The sequence below is a fragment of the Barbus barbus genome (assembly GCF_936440315.1).
Source record: "Barbus barbus genome assembly, chromosome: 38".
NCBI lineage: Eukaryota > Metazoa > Chordata > Actinopteri > Cypriniformes > Cyprinidae > Barbus > Barbus barbus.
Window position 1 is genome coordinate 20,600,309 of NC_136716.1, and position 24,265 is coordinate 20,624,573.

Sequence of the window (24,265 nt, forward strand, 5' to 3'; positions counted from 1 at the left end):
GGTGCCAGCAGTAACACCACTGTGTTCGCTGCCAACCACAATTACTGTTCCATTCTGCCAGCTGCCAAGAGCTCCGCAGATACAGAGCAGTTAACCCGCACCGATACACACACACATACACTTGTACGCGGTTCTACACGGATCTGTGAAAATACCAATAGCAAGTGCTCAGCTGTGCATACTATTTAAAAAGAACAGCCATGTGCGCAAGTTAACACAAATACACGCTATGCTCACACACACACTTAAGGCATAAACATTTATATTAAGAGCTATATACATTCAGAAGAACATATTGCACATTATGGACAGTCTAAATTAAATTATAAGCAGACTGAGTGCTTGCAAGGGGAAAACACTAATATAAGCACTCTAATATAGCACAGCACATTGACTCTCAAACATACTGTAAATTGTGCTTTTGTCTGTATTAGAAAGCATGCTGGGTATTTCTACAGATATCACAGACAGACAGACAGACAGACAGACAGACAGACATACAGATAGATAGATAGATAGATAGATAGATAGATAGATAGATAGATAGATAGATAGATAGATAGATAGATAGATAGATAGATAGATAGATAGATAGATAGATAGATAGATAGATAGATAGATAGATAGATAGATAGATAGATAGATAGATAGATAGATAGACAGACAGACAGACAGACAGACAGACAGACAGACAGACAGACAGACAGACAGACAGACAGACAGACAGACAGACAGACAGACAGACAGACAGACAGACAGACAGACAGACAGACAGACAGACAGACAGATAGATAGATAGATAGATAGATAGATAGATAGATAGATAGATAGATAGATAGATAGATAGATAGATAGATAGACAGATAGAAAGAACTAAAGATGCTATAGACTGCAGATAGAAAGATGATAGATATGATATGAGATATGATATATGATATGATGTATGATATGATATGGTATGATAGACAGAACAATAGACAAAACAGATAGATAGGCATAATATATAGGATAGATAGAATGATACTTAGAACTATACATAATTTATAAAATGATAAATAGAATGACAGATAGAACAGACAGACAGAAGGATAGATAAATCACCTTCATGGGAGTGTGGGAACCAGATCTGTGACGCGGCTGTGGAGTGCGGTCCAGAGCGATAGGGTGGAGAAGAGGGGGATGATGGGGGTCCGCTGGGGTGGGAGGGAGGCGAGCCCAGACTGCTGGCCAGAAACGTTCCCATGAAGGAGGCAGAGGAGTTCCCTATCAGTCCACTGCCTGCAGGAGAAAAATAAAAAAATGGTACAAAATCAGACCAATTCTCAAAATGACAGTATTATTGAATTGAATTATTGAAAATTATAAAGTGGACCTCCACAATTCCAGTGCAGCCATTATAAAGAGACAATACATGAAGATTTGATAAACGTACCAAATTCTAACATTCAGCCTAAAATAATCGTTCTAACTAAATTAGACAGGAATAGAGTGCAATTGTGGGGAAAGACTAAACGAATTATCAAGAATAAAAGTTAATGAGAGAGAGAGAGAGACGAGAGAGAGAGAGGCAGAGAGAGAGAGAAAGAGATACAGAAAATGGGGGTATGAGACGCTAAAAAGAAAGAGAGAGAGAGAGAGTTTTGGAACATAAGTGTGCAGTCTGTTCTAATACACGGTTCCTTAATGAAGTCCCTGTGATCTCTCTGCTGTAGCCTCTTTCTCTCTTACACACATACACACACACTCACTTTGCGACAAGACATACAAAGGAGAACAAGAAACAGGCTGTAATCTCATCCAAATAATGATTTCCACATGACACCCAAAGATGGGTTTCTGTCTGACAAAATAATGCTAAATGCTGCAACAAACCACAGTTAGCATAGAAAACAACAGACTTTTAAAATGGACTTGATCTGAGTCATGAAGCAAAACCACTGACCTACAACACCCAAAACACAAAAAAGAGATGGAATGATAATGAGGAAACCCTGGATCGAAGAGCATCAAACTTTATTCATCCCTGAAGGAAAATGTGCAAGACTTTATACATTCAAGCCAACAAGGGTTAAATCAAATCTATTACACATGCACAATACATACAAACCAAACGGACGGTCATTATATTTCCACACACATCTTTTGTTTTTCTCAGCAGCGAAAGAAACAATGTGAATTTGCAACGCTTCAATAAGCTTGATTAACCTATATGCTACAGAGGCACGGCTTTAATAAACTTTAGACATAATGTAATTTAAAGATAAGGCAGCTCGCTGGAGACGATTTGCTCGTGGTGCGATGCAGCATATAGAATCATCAAATCAGCCTATTAAACACAGAGTTTCATAGAACGATTTGCGCTTAAGTCGATGTCTGCATTACATTTACAAGATTAACAACAGTGAATTCTGTGCTGATGAAAAAAAACACCACACGTGATGTTAGTTTCAGCACATACCGCTGTGGTTTCCTGTGTGTCTCTCCTGACAAAAACTCTGCCCTCGTGTCCTCTAAAACAACCAACACCACCAATTAAACAGCGAGGTGAAGGCGAGTGCGGTTTCATTTCCTAAACTGATAAAAGTTAATTAAAGTGGGTGAGAGGGATGAGGTTAAGGAAGACGTTTATGGGTGTGAAATTACTAAATGACTGCTCTCAGAAGATAAACAGAGCACCAGGCCACAGCTCAAGCCCCAGGCAGAAACGACAGCAAGCAGGGGGGAAAAAAGTCAAGAAAGCAGGAAAAGACCAGCGGAATTACAGGTCTGGAAAGACGTTAGGGTCTTAGGGTGGATCACAGCCGTCAAGACACTTTGTCTCCTCTCACCCACTCACTCGCCTCAGGATGAAAGAAAACAGGCTTTCCCGCTACATGAAACGGTATAATCGAAGCTACAGAATTCCCAGCACATTACGGCCGTCTTCTCCTCCCAAATGTCCCCACCACCTTCCCACGGGCTTTACTACCGAAATGAAAGGCCTGTGTTCTCCGAGAGCACTGCAGTCACTATTTACCAATGCTTTATGGGTGTGTTCACCTCAAATCTGGCACAATTCACCACTTTAAAACGGTCTTTTCCAGTAAAAAATATAAGACTGTGTTAATTTTTCTATCTGTTTTTATAGTCATAGTCTATACGTTTTTGTTTTAGTCGTAGAATTAATTCAGTATTTCATCATGTCACATTTGTTAATTCTAGTCAATTTTACGCGGACTAAAACGGCAACTAATTTTAGAAAAAAAAAAACATTTTGTTGATGAGACAAATAAATATTAAAACAATTTACATGAATTTAAACTCTTTATATAACTTTATATAAAACAAAACATATCTTGTGTTTTCACCTCATATTTTCACAAACTTTATATTTCAATTACAATAAATGCACATTTTTCTAAATTAAATAAAAAAAATCAATTTTGACAGTAATTTTGTTGACAAGATTAACATTGTGCTTAAAAAAAACTAAAATAAATTAGTTGACAAGAAAATTTCATATTTAACCAATTTATATATAAACATATCTATTTATAAAAAATTATCAAAAAACTAAAAATATCTTGCATCTCCACCCCATATTTTAACAAAATGTATATTTTAATTAAAATCGACATTTTCATCTTGACAAACATTTCTTTAACTAAAATGTACTGTAATTTTGTTGACAATGTCAACACTGCATTTTATAAAAACAAAAATAATTATGCTAAAAAGTAAATTTAATATTTAAACATTTTTGCATTAAACTATACTTTGTCAAAAAAAAACTTGCACATTTACCTCATATTTTAATTAAAATTGATGCAATTTTTTCTTGACGAAAAAACACAAATTGTCAGTAAATTGGTCGAGATTAACACAGCATTATACGGAAAACATCAGAAAACATCTAATAAAATATTAGATCTGTGATTCATTTAATGAAAATTAATGAAAGCAGAAAGAAAGGGAAACCAGATCCACTCAGGCCTAGTTTAAGACTATTCATGAATTTAAAACCTTGTGCATGATTCAACTAGCCGGCATGTAGCCCAGCAGCCTCTGCCTCAGGCAGCACACCCACAGACCGCTGACACTGACCGCCTGCTGAACACAAAACTAGAAAGCACTAATGAAACTCACAGCAATACAAGTGCAGTGCACAGGTTCAGTCTGAGAGAAACAAAACAGTATTTAGAAGGCACCAGGTTAATATTATGAGAGCTGGAGATGAAGTGCCACACTCAGACAAAAGCAAACTGAATTCAACGTTCAGTTTTGGCCAAAGTATGCAGCAAAGTGGACCAGACCTTACACCATAAGTCAGAAGTCTGGTTTGCACTACCCCCACTGTACTGAACAGCATATAAAGCCCTCGCTCCTCTTTTACGTCCTCCGCCAACTTCCCTTTAATAAAACGTTTCCTCTTGTTTGCTTTGCTTTATTAAGTTTTTTCTCTCTTTTTTTCTCCGTCTCAAGCACGCCGTAGGCCGAGCGTCAGCTGCAAAAGCTGAAATTATTGCCTGTGCCCATCCTACTAACTTCCCCCTCCTTCCACCACCTCTAATAAACCAAACTGCAGAAATGAAACACTGTTGATACATGAACAGAGGGATTGGAGGAAAGGAATGGAAGGCAGGAGGTCTAAAAAGAAACATAGCTGCCAAATAAAAGTCCAAACTGCGTGTGTGCGGCGTGCTGAACCTGGGGAAGCCGTCGCTGTGAAAAACCAGCGGCAGAGCCATTATGGCAGGAATACAGTGAGCTATAAAGGATGTCTTGTCAGGCGGATCCCCAACGGGAATGTGTTTATTTACGTCCGTGGCGCGAAACGCGGCTGAACGAGAGAGAGTGACTCTTGTGTGAGCGCTTAAGGAAGTCGGGTCATGTGCATACTAATAGCCTGATTCCAGGCTCAGAGCGACATTAATCCAATTAAGGAATTAAAAGGAAGAATCTTGAAGAGTGGGAGTCCCGAGTGTGTCTGCCACACACAAACACACACTCACGTAACCGCCAATTGCACAAGTGCATGTTCAGCCTCGTCATCAAATGAGAGTCCCCCAGTGCTGCCCTTCAGTGGAACAAGACGAGTGCGAGAAACCGACGGAGAGAGAGACAGAGAGCATGATGTGGGGAAAAAAGTCAAGTCAGAGGTTTGGATTATGTGTTACTTGTTTAAATCAGAGATCCAAATGAAGTGCAATCCATCAGCAGACACAACAGCTCGAGGTTCTAATGGGTCTGTGTGTATACATTACAACAGCTGTCTCCCTCTCTCTGTGAGTCTCGCTCTCTTCACAGGAGGATGTTTATGTCTACTGGTGCCGAGTACTCAGTTCAACAGACAGAGATAGCACAAGTGCTACCACAACTACAGTGGAGAAAAGAATAGAGATCTACCTAAACTGTGTCAAATTCTCTCATTTTATTTATTTTGTTTCAATTAAATAAATAAATGAACATACATACAAACATACATACATAAATTGTATAGGTAAAAATAAAAATAATAAAATATAATAAATTAATAGATGTTTTGTATTTTATATTTTCCTGTAATTAAAACGAATAAATAAACGAATAAATGGACAATAATTCATGAAAATGCAATCTAAAAATGGTTACACTTTATTTTAATGTGTTCTTGTTGCAGTATACATTTAAGAACTGAGTAATATTAATTAACTACATATACTTACTAGAGAATTAGGGTTTGGTTTAGGATTACTTGCAGGTACTTATGCATAATTTAATGTAAAGACTGCTAAACTATGTCATTCACAGCACTCGATTTCCAAAGTAGCTGTGCCAGTTTCATGCATCTTGTATCACTCTGTATCTTCTTTCTCTTTACATAATAAACAATTTAACTCATTCTCATCAATATTATATATGCCCATTATTTACTCTGTAAGTAGCTGTGCAAGAAGTGGGATGATATACAGTCAGCCGGTCAATATTGCAAAATAATCCCTGATAGGACGAACAGGATCCCGGCACATATGGTACACGAATCCCGTACTTTATTTAAGGACAACAGATATCTCAGCAGAGAAACTAGGTAAACATGCATATGTAAGTGACCAAGCAAGCAGTAAGTAAGCTCCATAAAATCACAAATACAAAAGTCCAACTGTAAATATCACAAACACACAACACATTGTAGCTGCATCAGAGTGAGAACTGGAATATGCCATAGATGGCAGAGTTAGTGGAGGATGGGCATGAGAGACTTCATATTAAGGGTTTTGTCAGGGGAGTGGTTACCGCATATGTGTGTGTGAAATGGGGGAGTGTGAGACTGTTTACACAGCTGGGTTCCACGCTCTCACACAACCCCACGTCTCGCTGTCCCCCAAAACATGTGCCACTCCAGAAAACCCCAATATTTCTCTCTTCACAGTCATAATAAATATCCTTTGGAAGGGAGGAAGGGCAGGGTCTGCAGAAACAGTGCACTTCTCTCACTGCCAGTTTGTTTTCCGTCTCTATGCCGTGACTCAGTCAGGTTGGGATCGTGCCGTACGAGAGGATATTTTCGAAGTCGTTTGGTTTTGGCCCGATCGCTTGTGCGAATGAGTCTAAACTGACAAGGGAGTATTTAAGGTAATCCACATGTAAAAGTAGCATTAGTCATTAATCATTTCTGTTCCTAAAAACAGAAATGGCAGAGACAGGAAGGATTTAAATGAACATGACACTGAATGTATAACACCGCTCTTGCTGGAGGCCTATCCCCAGGTTGCGCTCTAAAATTACATTCGTAGGGATGCTGCTGGGAGAAATATAATAATATAATAGTTTTGCGTGATGAACAGACTGAAATTTAAGTTATTCGCTGATAATCTTCCGGTACTCTTGTGAACTTGCCAAGGAAATCTAAGGCAGATGTGAAGGTTTTAGTGATTAACAAGTCAATTTCTCACACATGACTTTTGTCATTTCAATACATTCATAGTAAAATAAACAGTAAATTAAACATATTTTGTATTGTTAAATATAGTAGTGAAAAATTTTCCCTTTTGGTCAAGAAAAGTGTTGTGGATAAAAAAAAATAAAAATGAAAACAGAAAATAAAATAATATAAAATAAAATGGACAAGATTATGATCATACAACAATATCTGTGAAGCATAAATGTCCCTACTCTCCTCAAGGATAACTAGTTTCATCCGAACAGGGCTTTAGAGAAATCCGCTTAATCACATCACAACTCCACTCTAAGACAGGAAGCAAGAATCAAGGTCAGCTTACATCTACAATGGCTGCTGCACATTTCTACTTGAAATGTACACCAAAAACAGTTAGGAAATAAAAGGCGGACCGATTAACAACTACAGCTTAAACTGTGAAGAGCATGCTCCATTTTTCCGAGAACCACTAGAGATGGGCTGCTGCTGTGGAATTTCCTCCCTAATGATGTCACTTGTGAATATTGCGCCAAAAAGGCAGATTTGCTATTTTAGCGTTTACATTTTCATTTAATTCGTCATTGGTTTGTGCATAAACATTTTTAAACTTTGACTGTTGTGTGTGTGCGTGTGGGGATATGCCATCCGTGGTATTCCCTGGTCATGAATTAAATTATAACTCAGAGGAAGCGTCTTCTCCTGGGAATCGGGTAGAGGCCGTATGAGTGGGTGTGTGGTCTTGTGTGTGTGTGAGTGTGTAACTCTGCATCTGTGTATTTTAAAACAGGAGGTCAGACTGGAAGTGAGTTAATTCCCAGAGGATTGGGACACGCCACACCCCAGAACCGCCACAAACTTTTGGCAGTGAGCAGTCGCACAATCACAATGGTGCGTGTGTCTATGTGTCACGTGTGGGTCGTCCTATGGCAGGATCATTAAACACAGCTATGCAGCTTCTCAGGATGAGGTACGTCAAACCCCAGTAAATGACTCACACAGAGGCATTAAATATGTCGCAGAGGACGAAAGGCGATTTGAGAAAAAGACAAAAAGGAGAAGGGGGAATTTTAAACCGGGAACAATGAAAGAAAAGGGTACACATAAAGCGCACGGAACACAGCAGAAAGCCAAAGGCCCAAAGATCTATAGCTGAAGTCCGACAGCCAGGTCTGCGGGTCGGAGTGTTTGTGTAGGCACAGACAGCACAGCTGGCGGGAACAACGGAGCATCGTTTGCTGGACAGTAAAAGTGCATCGTGCATGTAAAGAAACAGAACTGCACACCACCCAAAGAGAAAAAGAAAACAATGACGGATAGTCTAGAAGCAACATCATGAAGTGAATGAGTAATGCAAAAAAAAACTAAAAAACATTTGTTTTCTGGTGAGATAAAGGCTTAGCCCTGTAAGACACTCTATGCAAGTATGTGAAAAGACTCCTAGCTATGCAAGCTCGATTTCATACTCAAGTTTGACCTGGAATGCGTCAAAATACAATTCATAATGCTAAACAAGTATATGCTGTGTTCTCAAGTTACCACAAGAGGCAGTATATTACGAAACCATGCATTTATTTACTTATTTTATTTCGGCAAAATATTTTCGGTTGCTGACATTTTGTTGTCCAAGTAGTTTTGGTGTGCCTAAATTATTAACTGAAACATTTAATTAGCATTTAATTAGATGTTTAATTAGCTCTTGTGTTTTGACTGTTTCAGCGTCTGTTTCATGTACATGAAAAAATGGTGCTAGAGTAGCAATATGTAAAATTTGTTTGGCTGAAATATTAAGAAGTGGCTCATTGATGAAAAACTTTACTACAACTGGTTTAATTTATCACCCGAGTTCAATTACTCAAATTTAATCACCGAAACAGTTTTAAATTTAGGTTTTTTGGTCAAATGAAAACTTTTGAATTTGTATTTCCGGTAACAAAATCACTATTATGTAAAGATAGGCAAGGCAAGGCAAGTTTATTTATATAGCACATTTCATACACAGTGGTAATTCAAAGTGCTTTACATAAAAGAAAGTGAAATAGCCATTAAAAATAATAATCACAGCAATAAAAACAAGGAATTTTTAAATTATATAGATGATGATTTAAAATGAATTTAAAACAGTTAAGAGAAAATGATTATACATAAAATACAGTGCAGTCAGTTCAGACATAGCACAGTGCTCATTCAACAAATTCACAGCTAAACAGATGAGTTTTGAGTCTGGATTTAAATGTGGCTAATGTTTTAGCACATCTGATCTCTTCTGGAAGCTGGTTCCAACTGTGGGCGGCATAATAGCTAAAAGTGGACTCCCTTGTTTTGTGTGAACCCTTGGTGTTTCTAACTGACTCTATCCTAATGATCTGAGTGGTCTGTTCGGTTTATATTCAGTGAGCATATCAGCAATGTTTTTAGGTCCTAGGCCATTGAGTGACTTATAAACGAGTAAAAGTACTTTAAAATCAATCCTAAATGCAACTGGAACCCAGTGTAAGGTCCTGAGGACTGGTGTGATATGCTCAGATTTTCTGGTTCTAGTCAGAATCCTGGCAGCAGCGTTCTGTATGAGCTGCAGCTGTCTAATGGTCTTCTTGGGAAGGCCGGTGAGGAGACCATTACAGTAATCCACCCTGCTGGTGATAAAGGCATGAACAAGTTTCTCCAAGTCTTGACTGGAAACAAAACATCTAATTCTTGCAATATTTTTGAGATGATAGTATGCTGATTTAGTTACTGCTTTGACATGACTACTGAAACTAAGGTCTGTCTCCAGAATCACCCCAAGATTTTTGACTAGATTTTTAGTTGTTTGACCCCTAGAGTCAAGGTATGCATTCACCTTGATAGATAAACTATAGCTGAACTACAGCTAGTTAAACTATAGCTAAATAGATACATCTTATAGCTAACTTTGAACTTGTAAATAAAACAAAGATATTTAAGTGTTTAATAAAAATTATTTCTCCCTCAAAATGTCATGTTTTAATCAATGTGTTACTTTTCATTTCTTTGCAATTATATGTGAAATTTACTAACAATTTCTGAGTGAAAATTCTTTCAAAGTAAATGCTACACCAATTGGGTTTTTTTTCAGTTTAGCTATGCAAACTCACTTACAGTGTGACATTCCAATGTCTCAAAGCACAATGCATTCTCCGAATTGCCACAGGAGGCACTATAGCAAGAATTAGCATAAACTGTCTTCTATGGCAAGTTTTCTCTTTCAGGTCAGCCACTGCATGATGGAGCAACAGTTTGAAGACTGCTGAATTACTTAAAAGATAGTGCAACTGTAAACGTTACATAGCTAGCAACCTAAAAAATAGCCCATCCAAGATGTATGCCACAGACATCTGAAGGTAAGTCTATCGCCCTTGAGTACTGGCCTAAGATTATTTTCAGAGAGACGGTTACAGTGCTTGGCAAGAATGGTTCAGACCTGGAAAGAAACTCACGATCTTATTTTCTGACAAAAACCACAAGGACAAAACATTAATAAGCCGGCATGGCCACAAAACATTGGTGAAATTGAAAGGCTGTCTCTCTGTTTTATAAAAATTAGTAGGTGCTATTCATCACCTCCAGATGTTGGATTCGGACTACATATAATTTTGGTCTGGAAAACTGGAAGGATGTGTCCAACTGCATTTTCAAATATGACAAATAGCTGTTACGCCTCCATTGCGGATAAATTAAAATCATTCACACAAGCCAGCACTCACACGGGTATCACTTTAAATCAGCGACAGGTTTTCAGCCCCCTTATTTAGAACCCAGTCAATTCATACAGTCGCTGTCAATCAAAAATCACAGCCAGACTACTGTAAGTACACATCCTGAGAGAGTGTATGTGTGGAAGCATACATGTGAGACTCAGTGATGAGAGTCAAACAGAGCAGACGAAACAATAGCGGTGATGAGCAGACGTACACACACTCCAGGACACAACACACACACAGCTCCCCGCTAGCACTGCCGCCCTTCCATTTCCATGTATGAATGTTTGAATCAACCCCCCTGGGTGCAAAAACACCCTCTATGATCAGCAGGTCTCTAAAAATCACTCCACCTTCAGAACATAACACAGAGAGGGTGAGAGGGGATAAACACAGCAGTACAAGGTCAAACATTAAACCCATAAACACATAAAAATCACACACACACAGTGCTTTACAATGCAAACACGGCAGTCTAGGTCAACTCAGGGTTCGCAGATAGGACACCAGCCTCACATACAGACAGAGTGTTGTCCAAAAATGAGTTTGCACAGACAGCAATAAACTCTTTCCCTCCTAACCATGGTATGGCAGGAACACTAGGTCAGGAGGGGCAAAGTCTGCTACATTCATGATAATCTACCTTTGCTAAAAAGACCAGCATATGTGGTGTTTTGTGGTGTTTGCTAGCATGCTGGTGTGTAGACCAGGTTTCTAACTAGTGAGATTCTATGGGTATCGGAGACTTGGTCTGGTTTGAATCTGACTTGAGCTGTTTCCTGCTTCTTTCCCATCTATGGAAGCCTCTTTCTGCCTCAGAATACAAATAATAAAAAAAGTAGCTTTAAGATGAAGTTTAAAATATGAAATAAAATCACATTTGAAACAACAAGATATAAAGCTACATTATGAGATAAGGTCAGATTGTAGCATGTAAGGTCATAATCAGGAGATATAAAGTCACAACTGCATGAAATAATGCCGTAAATGTGAGATATAATCTCACATAAATTTGCAAATATGAAAAAGTTGCAGTTATGCAAAACTGTCACATTTTGCAATATACAGTCGAAAATATGAGAAGCAAAGTCGCAATTATGCAATAAAATCACATTGTGTGATATACAGTTGCAAAAATGAGAAACCAAGTAGGAGTTATGTGATACTGCAAGTTGCATAGTACAACATAAATCTGCAAATATGAGAAACACAGTTGCAATTGAGTGATGTAAAGTCACATTGTGCGATATAAAGTTGCATATATATAAGAAACAGTTGAAACTGTCATGTAAAGTCACATTATAAGATATAAAGGTAATTTAAAAATAAGTCTTTTAGTTATTTTTATTCTAAGGCAGAAACTTCTGAGGCTTCCAGGGTCGTCACTTACATTCATGGACTGGGACAAAAAAAAAAAATCATGTCAGGCTATTCGGCAGGAATGTTTTCTTCTTCTGTCTCTCCTAATACTTCATGTTACTTTTATTGCTCTATTCTACTATTCTGTTGCTGTTTTTTCTCTGACACATAGATTTTAACCTCAGTAGCCATGTTATCTACATGGATTTAAACCTGGCCAGATCACAGGTACACTCGCCCATCACCCTCCCTCCACACCACCCTGGACTTTAATGAGGAAAACCTGCCCTCATTCCCCCGGGATCAGATTCTTGCTGTCACCATCACTTCATTGTGTTATCTTAGCAAACATGAGCTATGTTGAATTGTCATTTTTCGTGCTCTCTACCTCATTAAATCTCTCTTCCTCCCTTTGCCACTTCCTGCGGCTCCTCTCCTGCTAAAAATGCTGCGCTAGTGGCTAGCGCTCTACGCTCCAGCGCTTACGGTAAACTCACACACGCTCTCGCACCCTCTCAGACATATGGATGCTGTCAGCCCGTCTCGGCTAGGCTAATTACATGCAACAAGCAAAGCCACCATTTGTTCCAAACAGGGAACGATTCAATTGTCTGCTACGAGCATTTGTTTTCATGCTAATCGGCCTGTTGTCACAAGAGCACTTTGGCTCAGGAGCCGAATATCATTCCACGTCCCCCCGATCCACCCTCTGTTCTATCTTGAGTGTCGGCATGGGAAAAGAGGCAAGGACTTATCCAGGGAATATCAGATGGAGCTCTCAGTGTTAACTAATGACAGGACGGCATCCAAAATCTGGTGCTCAGCAAGAGACGTTTCCCAACCCGAAGGGTGAGAGCGGAGCAACTGGGGAGAGTGGGCGGAATTAACATGGAGTCAAGCTCTTCTGCTCTCTGGGTCGACCCGGCATGCCGAGCTGGAGGCAGAGGCCGAAGCTTAATAGATCTCAGCGGGCTACTGGATGGACCAAACGGGTTCTGGAAGGATGACTGAATGATGGTTTGTGTGTTTTCTCACCAGAAAAGACCCGCTAACAACAGTCCCTGTACGGGATTCCTGATGTAAAGACCAGCAAGTGCCTCTCTCGTTCTCTTCCCAGCATTCTTCTCTCTTGCTTTGACTCGAGTTCTTCTTTTCCATTGGCACTGTATGGAGAAAATCATATTCTCTTTCCCAGTGGGCTCATGCAGTTGCAATGATATGGAAAATTATTTCAGAGGCAGCCTGAACCGTAAACGCTATGTTGTTTTCTTTTTTTCCTTTGCTTCTCTCTCTCTCTCACCCCCCCCCCCCCCCCCTAATTTTTTCCCCTCTCTCTTTCAGACTCTTTCTCCATTTCTTTCATTCTCGGTAGGGAGGATATATTCCAAGACCTTGAGAGCGCACTCAGCGAGGGCGATTTGGCTGCTCTGTCCATTCCACAAAGAGCGAGAGGTGAGAAATCCATTTAGCATGTACAATACCCTCCACGCACACCTGAATCACACCAGGTGCATGCTTTCAAATCGACCGGCTCGGCTAACACTCCTCCATTCAGTCCATTCACAGAGGCGAAGTCAGACTCGCTGCGCCTCTCTTTTCTGGATTATGTTTTGTATCATCCACACCTCTGGTGGAGAATTTGACCCACTGTAAGCAGAGATTCTTTGCCAGGTCAGAGCCGTCTCCCATGGGCAGCGGGTTTCTGTGAGCTGAGTCTGGGGGAAGAAAGCCGCTCTATTTCATGGGTGGAAATTCACAAGGCATCCAGCGAGACTGGAAAACAGGCCCAGTGTGAGACTGATTCCTGTAAAAGATGACTAATACATTGCTTATCCTCACGTCACTGTGTGTTTGTGCATGTTGGCGGCGTCTCTTTGGTTTTAGCTCGAGCGCGTGCGTGCATTACAGTCTTCCTTCTGGTTTTCTGAGCATCCTTCCATTCTGCTTTCTCTGGCCCAATCCTGACAACAAGTTGCCACGTGGCATGGCAAAGAAAAATTACAAATGACATCTTAAATGTGCAAGTGTTAGACTGCAATGAGATTACGTAAATCTCCTGCATCTCAGGTTTTTCTTCTTAGAAAAAGATAACCCAGAAAGTTTACACAGGCCTCCACTAGATTTTCCAAAAATATCTCAAACAGTGCTCAAAAGAGATTTCAGTATAAACATTTCTCATAAAAGTTTTCAATAGCATGTTGTCTGAGGTATCAATGATGTCAACATGAATTTTATAGCTCTGTTACACTCTCTAATTTGTTTCTATTGTTATTTCTCGTATTAAAGTTTAGGAGAAACATCTGACAGTTTCTGAAAATCAAAATTAAGTCTTCTGAGCAACCTTCCTATAGAAACAATTCCATTCAGAATTGACTTCGAACTGAGGTAGCATATAGGAAGTAGATTTGAATTTTTTATTTAAGGAGAAATTCATATAAACAAAAGTGTGGTTTGAGACCATTTTTGAATACTGGAAAATAAAAAATTGTCTGAATAATTTATAGGCATACATTCAGATTTATGAACCAGAATGGAAAAACACATCCCCACGGTTTCACAGATAAGGCTTAAGCCTAGTCTCAGACTAAAATGTAAATCTGAGCTGTTTTAACTGAGATCAAATTGCACTGACTGATCTTAAAATATATCAGTGTCTTTGTTTTGCCAGTATTGCCAGTATCACACCAGTATTGTTTTGTCTAAGGCATTTTAATAAAAATTACTTAAATGTCCTTATTGAACTATGTCCTAATCCTGGCTTAGTCCAGGGCTCGCAAAATCGCTAGCCCGACGTCCCGGGGCTATTGTGTTTTCCAGTAGGGTTACCAAAATGTATCACTGCCCTGCCTGACGGGCTATATCTTAAATACAGGGCTCCCAAGCAATGTTCCCTTTAAGCTGCGTGATTATTTCTCAAAAGAAATAATGTGCCTAGCGCACACAAAAATGAGTTAGCAAGCCATTTGATTGAATGCTGCCAGTAAAAGGGAAAGAATAGCAATGCTCGGGCAAACAGCTATAGAGCTGATGTCACGACAGAGTTAGAAGCGGTGAATGCGGTTTATAGGTTTCATAGAAAGAGAACGATATGCACCAAATGAGTCGCTGTAGAAACTGAATACTTCAATGGTTGAAGTGCGCTCAACACGAGAGACGACACAAACGCAATGACATGTGAGATAAAACGTCCTCACGTATTAAAAAATAGTGGCTTGATTAAATGCTGGAAATAGCGGAGGATGGGCAAAGAACAGTAACAAAACTCTGAAACATGTACAGTCACACACAAGTGTATTGTACAAACTGTACTTCATAATGATGTTTAGACAGCTATAGAAGAATTCATATGTTCACGTTTTCTTTTTTATTTAACTTACAGATCTCAGCTTAAGTTTTGCTTCAGTTTCTATTCTATTCTATTCTATTCTATTCTATTCTATTCTATTAGTTTAAATAGTTTGTTTTGATAATATATGTTAGGCCTATATTATAAACAAGATAAGTTATTTATCAGGTTTTTGACTTTGAGTCTCTTGCTCATCAAGGCTGTATTCATTTAAAAAATACAGAAAAAACAGTGATATGGTGAAATATTATTGCAATTTCTAATATTGGTTTCCTATTTTAATACCTATACTTTAAAATAGCATTTATTCCTGTGATCAAAGCTGAATTTTCAGCATCATTACGCCAGTCTTCAGTGTCCCATGATCCTTCAGAAATCATTCTAATATGCTGATTTATTATAAGTTGAAACTGTTGTGCTGCTTCATATTTGCTTGGAACTTGTTACTTTTTTCTTTGATTCTTTGATTAATAAAAAGTTTAAAAGAACAGCATTTATTCAAAATAGAAATATTTTCTAACAATAGAAGTCTTTAATATAAATTTTATCCATTTAACACATCCTTTCTGAATAAAGCTTATTTAACTTTCTTTAAACTTTTTTAAAGTATCTTTAAAAAAAGAAAAAAAAAATGACCCCAAAATTTTTAATAGTTTATATTGTAACACAAAATCTCTATTTTGACTAAACGCTGTTCTTTTTAACTTTTTATTTTTAAAAAATATCACAGGTCCCAAAAAATTCTGTATAAAATTTTATTTTTTTTAAATTTAAAAAAAGCAGTACAACTGTTTCCAGCATTGATTAAAAATCAGCATATTAGAATGACTTCTAAAGGATCATGTGGCACTGAAAATACTGCTTTGCTTCACAGGAATTAATACAATTTTAAAGTATATTAAAATAGAAAACATTTATTTTAAATTGCAATAATATTTCGCAATATTATAATTTTTTTTACCTAAAATGTTTATCATTTAGTTACATCAAGGGTCAAATCAAATATAAATACCACATTAAAGTTGTGTGCGTGCTGTACAGGTCTGGTATAAAGAATGCTTTTGCTCAGGTGACCGAAATGTCCGCCCAATAGAGAAAAGTTTTGCTCAGCAAGAAAAAATTATTTGAGGGAACATTGCTCCCACAGGTCCTTAAATTTGATACAACTAAATTGAAGAGTTTTTAAGGTTTTTAAATACGTTAATGGTATAAGAAATAATTTTTCAAATTGCCTTAAATAGATTTTTAAGAATTCTGCAGATACCTTGTAAATAGTAAAATAAAACTCTTTCCTTTATTCGTTGATATTTGTGTATTGAAAATGTTTTTGATTGACATTTATGGTCTTTATTTTATTTGGGCTAGTTAAATTAATTTTCAGGCTACCAAAATCTGAAGAGTACCTGCCCGAAGGGCTACCAGGGATTTAGAAATTTTGCGAGCCCTGTAGTCTAAGCCCTGTCTGTGAAACCGGGCCATAATTTCCCCAATTCCATACCTGCTGAATTTATTTGAAAAATGCTTTACTAAGTTCCTGTCATTCCAATTTCTAATTCTAATTAAACGTTCTGTAAGCCGAGACCTATTAAATTCTAATTCCATCTCATTGAAAGACCATTTTTCAATTCTAAATTTTGCACACGCATAAATATGCAAGAGAAAAAATAAAATACAGATGACAAATGTATACCCACATGAGCCCACTGCTCTATCTGAAGAGTCCTGGGATCAGGTGGCTGGGTGGTCTGGCTGGGGAGGATGGGACTTTGGGCTGGGCTAGACTGTCAGCTGGGTGGGCTCCCAGCATGCAGCCTCAGGGGCCACTCAGCCAGTACACACACACACACAGTATGTCCAGTGCACAGGACTTAATTCTCCCTTAGGAACAACACATTTCAAAAGCAAGGACACGCACTGTCTGAACAGAAAGAGAGAGAGGGAAAACAAGTGTGAGAGGGAATGAAGAAAAGAGAGTAGAGCCGGAGCAAATTATGCGACGTAATAGTGTTTTGGTGTTGGCAGGTTACAGTTGGAGGACGATACTTATCCATCTATCTTTTACTCCCTTTCATTCTAATTCCCAGATCCTGTCTTTTTCATTATCATTTCAATCTTTCATTTCATCCTTTCTTTCCCAGAAGCCCTTGCCCTTCCCATCAGGCTGATTCTTACGCACAAAGCACATCATCATTGTTTTTAATCAATGTCCATCTTGATTATTTTCAATGTCTTCACCAGTCCTACCAAGAGCATATGATGCACGTGGTCTTGGTGCTCATTAGGCCCACATGGATTCTGCGCACTTTGTTGCATTTTCTACACTGTAGAATGCTGTGGGATGTATTTAAGCATGGCAAGAATGCATTAAACTGAGCTGAAAGAACTAAACTCTTCATGTTTAGCCAAACGCATAATTAAATTAACCATAATATTAATAAACAAATATGTGCTGAAAAGGTTAGAAATGACAGGCATTTCAATGCTGTGGAAATTTGACATTACTAAGGAGTTCTGAGCCCACAGATTTCATGTGGGCTTATGTTAGGAAATGAAATGATAGTAACACTTTACAATAAGCTTCTACAGTATATGTTAACATTAGTGATGAATACTTAATGTTTCTTTCTACATAATATTTACTAATATAAATTATATACCATAGAAGTTGTATAAACTAACAAATGCATTATCAACCACAATAACAATAAACAAAAGTATGCAAATTAACATTAACAGATTTTTTAAATGTTAACATATTGCCTGGGTAAAATGTTACACAAAATCTCTCAAATTAAGAATGCATTAATATTACATTTTACTAGTTATTTTCAGGTCAAGGTTGTTAAACTGGTAAATGGATATAAATATTTGTCAAGATTTTTAAATATTAACTAAAAACACACAAAAAATTAAACTGAATCAATTTAAATGAAAAGAATTCAGGCATCACAACATTATCATGTACAGTATGAAAAATCAATATTAATTTACAACTTTTTCAATTCAATGTTTTACAAAATTTTCATATCGCTGATAAGTGGCTGATATGAAAACTGCATACAATTTTGCCTAAATAAAAATAAAACACTAAATAACAAAAATCAATCATTTTAAATGTTACACATATGAAAAATCAATATTAATTTAGAAATTTGCTGTTTATTGACTTTGAGTGTTAGATGGCAACAAAGGCAATTTAAATTGTAAAAAAAAAAACTGGGAAAATGAGCTTGAATAATTAAATGTCCAATAATCACTTACAGAATCTGGTAAATTCCTTTTTTAGAGAGATAGACATAAAATGAGACATGTCAATGTGCAGACAAGAAGTGATTCGGAATAAAATAAACAATCATTTTAATCAAAGCAATGATCTATAAAGCATATTCCATTCTTTTCCAGTTTCCCAGGCTTCTTTTCCCTGACCCTGGGCCACATCATCACTCCAGAGGCCTTTTTGCAAGACTGCAGCCTCACAGAGGAACCAGAGATCCCACACAACACTGACAGCTCACTGAGAAGTCATTCCTGCCCTTGACTCACAAGACCTTCTAAAACTTTCCATAAAGCTGTAAAGAGTAAACCAGGTCAAAAGGACTCTATAGGGAGTCAGTACGCCTGAGGTTCAACTCTTGACAAATCATCAGCAGTCAGTATTTACACAAGCAACTCAAAATTCGTGTCATAGATTTCAGGCAGATGCAAAATTGCACAGTCACTTTCAAAAAAGCCAGACGATGAAAGTTCATGAAAAATCTGCCGCCGCTGTATCAAGAAATAAACAGTACATGAGACAACTTCACTTATTGAGAGAGTTTTGCCACACTAATCACCCATTCCCACCATTAGCTCAGTCCTAACATTTACACAACTTTGAAGCATGGGCCAGATCAGTTTTTTGGAACGACAGTAAACATTCATATGCCCTGCGCTAGTATCAAGACCTGAGCTTTCTCAGGGCCGCACTCCCACTCCTGTGAGTGAGAAGATCCAGAGCAGGCCAGCAGATGCAAGACAGAGCTGACCACGACTCGACACCCGCCTGCATCTGCTCAGAGCCCAGCCCTTGGTGGAATCTCCCCGGGGGTGAAAGAGTGCTCAGATTGAAAGCAGAGCTGAGAAGATAAGCCTGCCGGCTGCACCGGCCAAGGACTCTCCGCCCTGCGATGCAAGGCCTGGTGCTGGCGTGTACTCTGGGGGAGGCGAGGGAAGATTCTTTTGGGCTTGGAGAAAGAAAGACAGGAAGAGCAGAAGAGAGAGGAAGGGAGTAAAGGTGAACGGGGTACAGATGGCCAGGTGCAAGAGCGACCACTGGTTTCTGTGTGTAAATGTGCTTTTGTTTAAATGATCTCAGAGGAGGTTTGTACGTTTCCATAGGAGGGAAAAAGTCAACAAAACAAAAAACAAACGTGATCCTCGTAATGTCTGAATTGTTTCTCCAAGACCGCAATGAGATCAAACACAAGTCTAAAAAATTTGTTGTTAATTTACTCCAGAATTTACAGTTCACACCCTACCTCAAAAGAATGTACTTTTATATTTACTATAAATAATAGATATTTTTAATTACATTATTCAGATTTTTCAGTTTTATTTGTACAGTTTTTTCCTTCACAAGTTTAAAAAATATATATTTACCATGCCATAAATTGGAAATTATACAGGTATAATGAAACTCATAAATAATTCCCAACTCATAAATTCATAAAATATGAAATTAGTTATCAGGACAGTCTTAAGGCCTGTCCACATCTAAGTCCACACCACAGTTATAACAATAAGGACAGAAAATTCAACATTTTTTAAAACATTGAGCCAATCAGAATCTACCTGAATTTAAAGAGCTCCAGTCTTTAAAGTGGCAGACAACAAAACTGCAGCACATACTTAAACAGAATATTACTGTGTGTTGGTATGGATGCTAATATAATTAATAGTTAGAATTATTGATGCGATTAGGTCTTTACTTTTGATTTCAAAACCATCACAAAGAATTATTGCAATTTTGGCAGAACCTCATCTATGTTAGCCAGAAAACATGATCTTGGTGGAAAGAAACAGCAGAAACTGCAATAAAAAAAGCATAATATGTAATAAATATGAATGAATTTCCATTGGTTGCAAAAACAGAAACAGAAAAGACTTTTGCTTAATCGTGCTTCTCGGATTTTTCTTTATGGAAAAATATTCTGAAGAGTTTCAGATAAGGTCTCTGTGTCTCAAACTCTTAACATATGTCAACGACAGTTTCATTGGTTGAAACCTCTGCTAAGAAGGTTCCTGAGCCACGAAAGAGCAACCTCTGAGCAATAATTTAATCTGCTTGTATTTGCGTGTGAGAGCAGGTGCTTTTAGAAACCACACGGGTTAAACATGTAGATGAAAAGGTTCATATACAGAGATCAGACAGTCGTCTTATCTTCCTCTCCTCATCATTGCTCTACTGAGGCCTAAAGATTACCCCCTTATTCCTTACAGTGAACCTGCCCAGGGGCCTCTTTCATGTTTTTCCAGCCTCTGGACTCAACCAGTCATGGGGCAAAATGGAGAGTCGGAGGCTGGTAAAGCACTACCAGAGACACATCTGAACCTGACTTGCACTAAAGTTGAATTACGCCTTCCATCACACAGCCGCATTCATCCGTAGCGTTCAGATGTCTGCTGGACATCTGGTGAAATAAAGCTGCAAGCCTTCCCAGCTGGGGAGTTAAATTAGGGAGCACTTCCTGCAATCTGTACATTCGCAACAAAGGTCATCTTCACAGGGGAGCGCGCACATAGAGGCGTCGTTTGACCTCGTGACATAACTGCCAGAGATATCAGCCAATACCTGCACTGCTCAGAGGTCGCTCTGCTACAGCTCAGCTGGAGACACAATGGAGCTCTCAGTTATATTTAAAGGCACAGTCCACCCCCAAATGAACATTCTGCCATCATTTAGTCTACTCCCCCTCATATCATTCAAACCTGTATGAATTTCTTTCTTCAGCAGAACACAAAAGCAGCATGTTGGGAACCATGTTCTTTCAATTCTCATAGACTTCCATTTTTTGGTCCATACAATGAGTGTCAATGGGAACTAAATTCTTTTGTTACCATTCAAAATATTTGCTTTTATTTTCCACAGAAGAAGGAAAATCATACTTTTTGTCCTCATAAAAGTCTAATAAGATGATGTATTTGATGTTTTTAAAATGTCTTCTGAAACTGAGACAAATTACCAGGCTTATTCACTCAGCCTAAAAATGTGAGAAGCAAACAATGTCTCCATTTGCTTTCTGTTTAATCAGAGTCTAGGCGGGAAAAAAACTGATATTAACACAGAAAAAAATCTTTTGGTTTTTAATTGAGTATTGATTTAGTCAAAAAAAAAAAATTATATATATATATATATATATATATATATATATATATATATTTAAAATTACATTTCAAATTTAAATTTACTAGCAATACTGTACAACATAATAAGACATATCATAGTTTATCTTCAATAAAGGTCAATTAGCACTTTGTTTTCTTCTAAAAGTCTAAAGAGGTGCGGTCAGGTCAAAAACCTCTTTTCTACAATAAGGAAAGCTTTTTATTTATGTATGACACCCTTTTGTCAGAAAAAAGACAATGAAAAAAAAAGAAAAAAGAAAAATCCCAATATTTCCTCTATTTAATTTAACTGCTATTTAAGAACAATGTGGCAACAATTGAGATATTAAAGAGCTTCCTTTAGCCCACACTATTTTCACTGATTAAAACCAATGAATGTACTTTCACAGGCCACACACACTCACAAACACGTGCTCACAGTGAGTTCAGTCATGATGGGAAGTAATACTCTACATATTCGATCCCTGGCCGATCTGGAATCAATAACTGCCAGTGTTCTATTGTCACAAATGCCAATTAACAGGGTCTCTACAAATGCTGACTTGTTGATCCGGCACTCCTTCTCATTCTCGCTTTCTCTCTCTCAGTCTCTTCCATTCGGTCTCATTCTCTTGGTTTTTTTTTGTGTTTTTTTTTTCACACATAAACACAGCATGTGCACGCACACTACCTGTGTTGAATTACTGCATGCTTCCAGGCTTGTGAGGTAAATAAATCTGTTGAAATAAAGTGGGAGGACGGTTGCCGTAATGGAGAGAAACTGCTGCCATATTTCAGCAGAAGAAAATCTCTGAATCTCCTTTACAACATATAAAAAGTCAGTTGAGAACACAATAAAATGTTATAAGGCATTCCTTATGTATCTGACCACAGCTGTGCGCTTTTGTGCCAAGAGATAGTAAGAGTTGTCGCAGTGCATCCTGGGATTGCCTTCTCTTCAAAGGCTACATGGAATCCGGCCAAAACGAGGCAGCATAATTAAGTTTGGACCTTTTTGAAAAGCATTCGCTCTGGGAACGCACCTATGATTGCTTAAAATGCGGCCTACGTAGGCAGCTCACTATGTGTGTGTGTGTTGCAGGCTGACAGGAGAGCACAGGGCCTCTGTGCGGTGTGCTCAGATCAGCACCTTCCCAAGAGTTCAACCTTTTAACAGGTTGAGCTCTGCAACCACCCAGAGACTTGGCAGCATGCTGCGTACCGACAGAGTGTGTGTATGCATGTGTGTGTGTGTGTGTGTGTGCGTGAATGTGTTGAGAGTCAGAGCGCAGTCCCTGCTTTGAGATGTTTTGACATAAAGCAACAACACAAGTGACAGGGGTACTTACTCAGACAGGAAGCCTGATCTCATATGCTTACACACATACGCAAACACGCACGTAAGCACACACACATATGCAACATGCTCATTAATGCAAGACTGAATTCTTATTAACACCAGAGAATCTCTCTGTTAAAAGTAATTAGGAAATAAATCGTTAATTTTCACTTTTTGTTTCGTGGACGCGAACAAAATGTGTTAAAAGAATTGTCTGCCCTCAATGGGTTTATTCATTTGTAATTACATACACACTGAAAAGCTTCAAGAAATGTTTCTGTCAGATTCACTACAGGTGCATACGCACATAAATTTGTTCTTTCTCTTAATCTAATGTCGATGAATCTGGGTTATTCAAAATGAAGGAGCACGTAATTAACACAAAACACACTAAAATAGTCTGCATACTTTGACATTACAGCTATTCATCACTCTCTGCAAATATATCATTACACTCTTTAAAGAGGCACTCAAACACAAACTTTTCTCAATAAATTTGAGCTTCTCTCATATAAGTTATTGTAGGATCACGTAATGATTACATTATTGAAAATAATGATTACAAATATTTTTCATTCAAAAAAAAAAAAAAAAAATCATATTGAACCAGTAAAAATAAAAAACGAAATAAAATACAAATAAATAAAAAATAATATCCTTCTGAAATATCATGTGACACTGATAACTGGAGTAATGCCGGAGGAAAATCATTTTAAAATTAACAGCATTTTAAACTGTATTATTTCACAATATAACATTTTTACTATATTCTTGCAGCCTTCGTGAGCATAAGACCTTTCAATTTTAAAAATCTTAGCGACTCCAGACTTTTAGAGTATTAAAAGAAAATAAAGTGTATATCTATATATAAAGGGAGAAAAAATCTACGAAGCAGATAAAATACAAAGTTATTGATGAATCTGCTTTCTCACACTGGTTTTCACAGGACACCCATAGTCAAGACAACATCAAAGGCCTCATGCAGTGCTTTACAGCCAGCACAGTGCGATAAAAGCGCTGGTCCTGGTCCAATGTGGTTCTGATTTGTGTAATGTTTGTTATGTGAAGCTATTTGAAGGGATGAGCTGTGGTATCAGTGTGGTGCAGGTTCAGAGCATGTGGATCTGGCTGGGTTGGCTTTGGCCTTCAGCCCTGAGCGCTCGGCTAGATCATTAACTTGTTGTTTTAAATCTGCATGCGACTGCGCAGGCTGTAGTAGCATGCTGTACGCACTATACAGACAAGAT

At 38.0% G+C, this 24,265-nt stretch overlaps 1 protein-coding gene across 1 annotated transcript in view; it reads right to left on the reverse strand.

The window, feature by feature from the left end:
* LOC306857960 (BAH and coiled-coil domain-containing protein 1-like) overlaps positions 1-24,265 on the reverse strand; it is a gene marked incomplete at its 5' end in the record, with an annotated part of 96,988 nt that overhangs the window by 47,967 nt on the left and 24,756 nt on the right. The window contains one exon of the mRNA XM_079398266.1: positions 1,102-1,274. Coding sequence (XP_079254392.1) covers positions 1,102-1,274 — 173 coding nt within the window. The remainder of the gene's footprint in view (positions 1-1,101; positions 1,275-24,265) is intronic.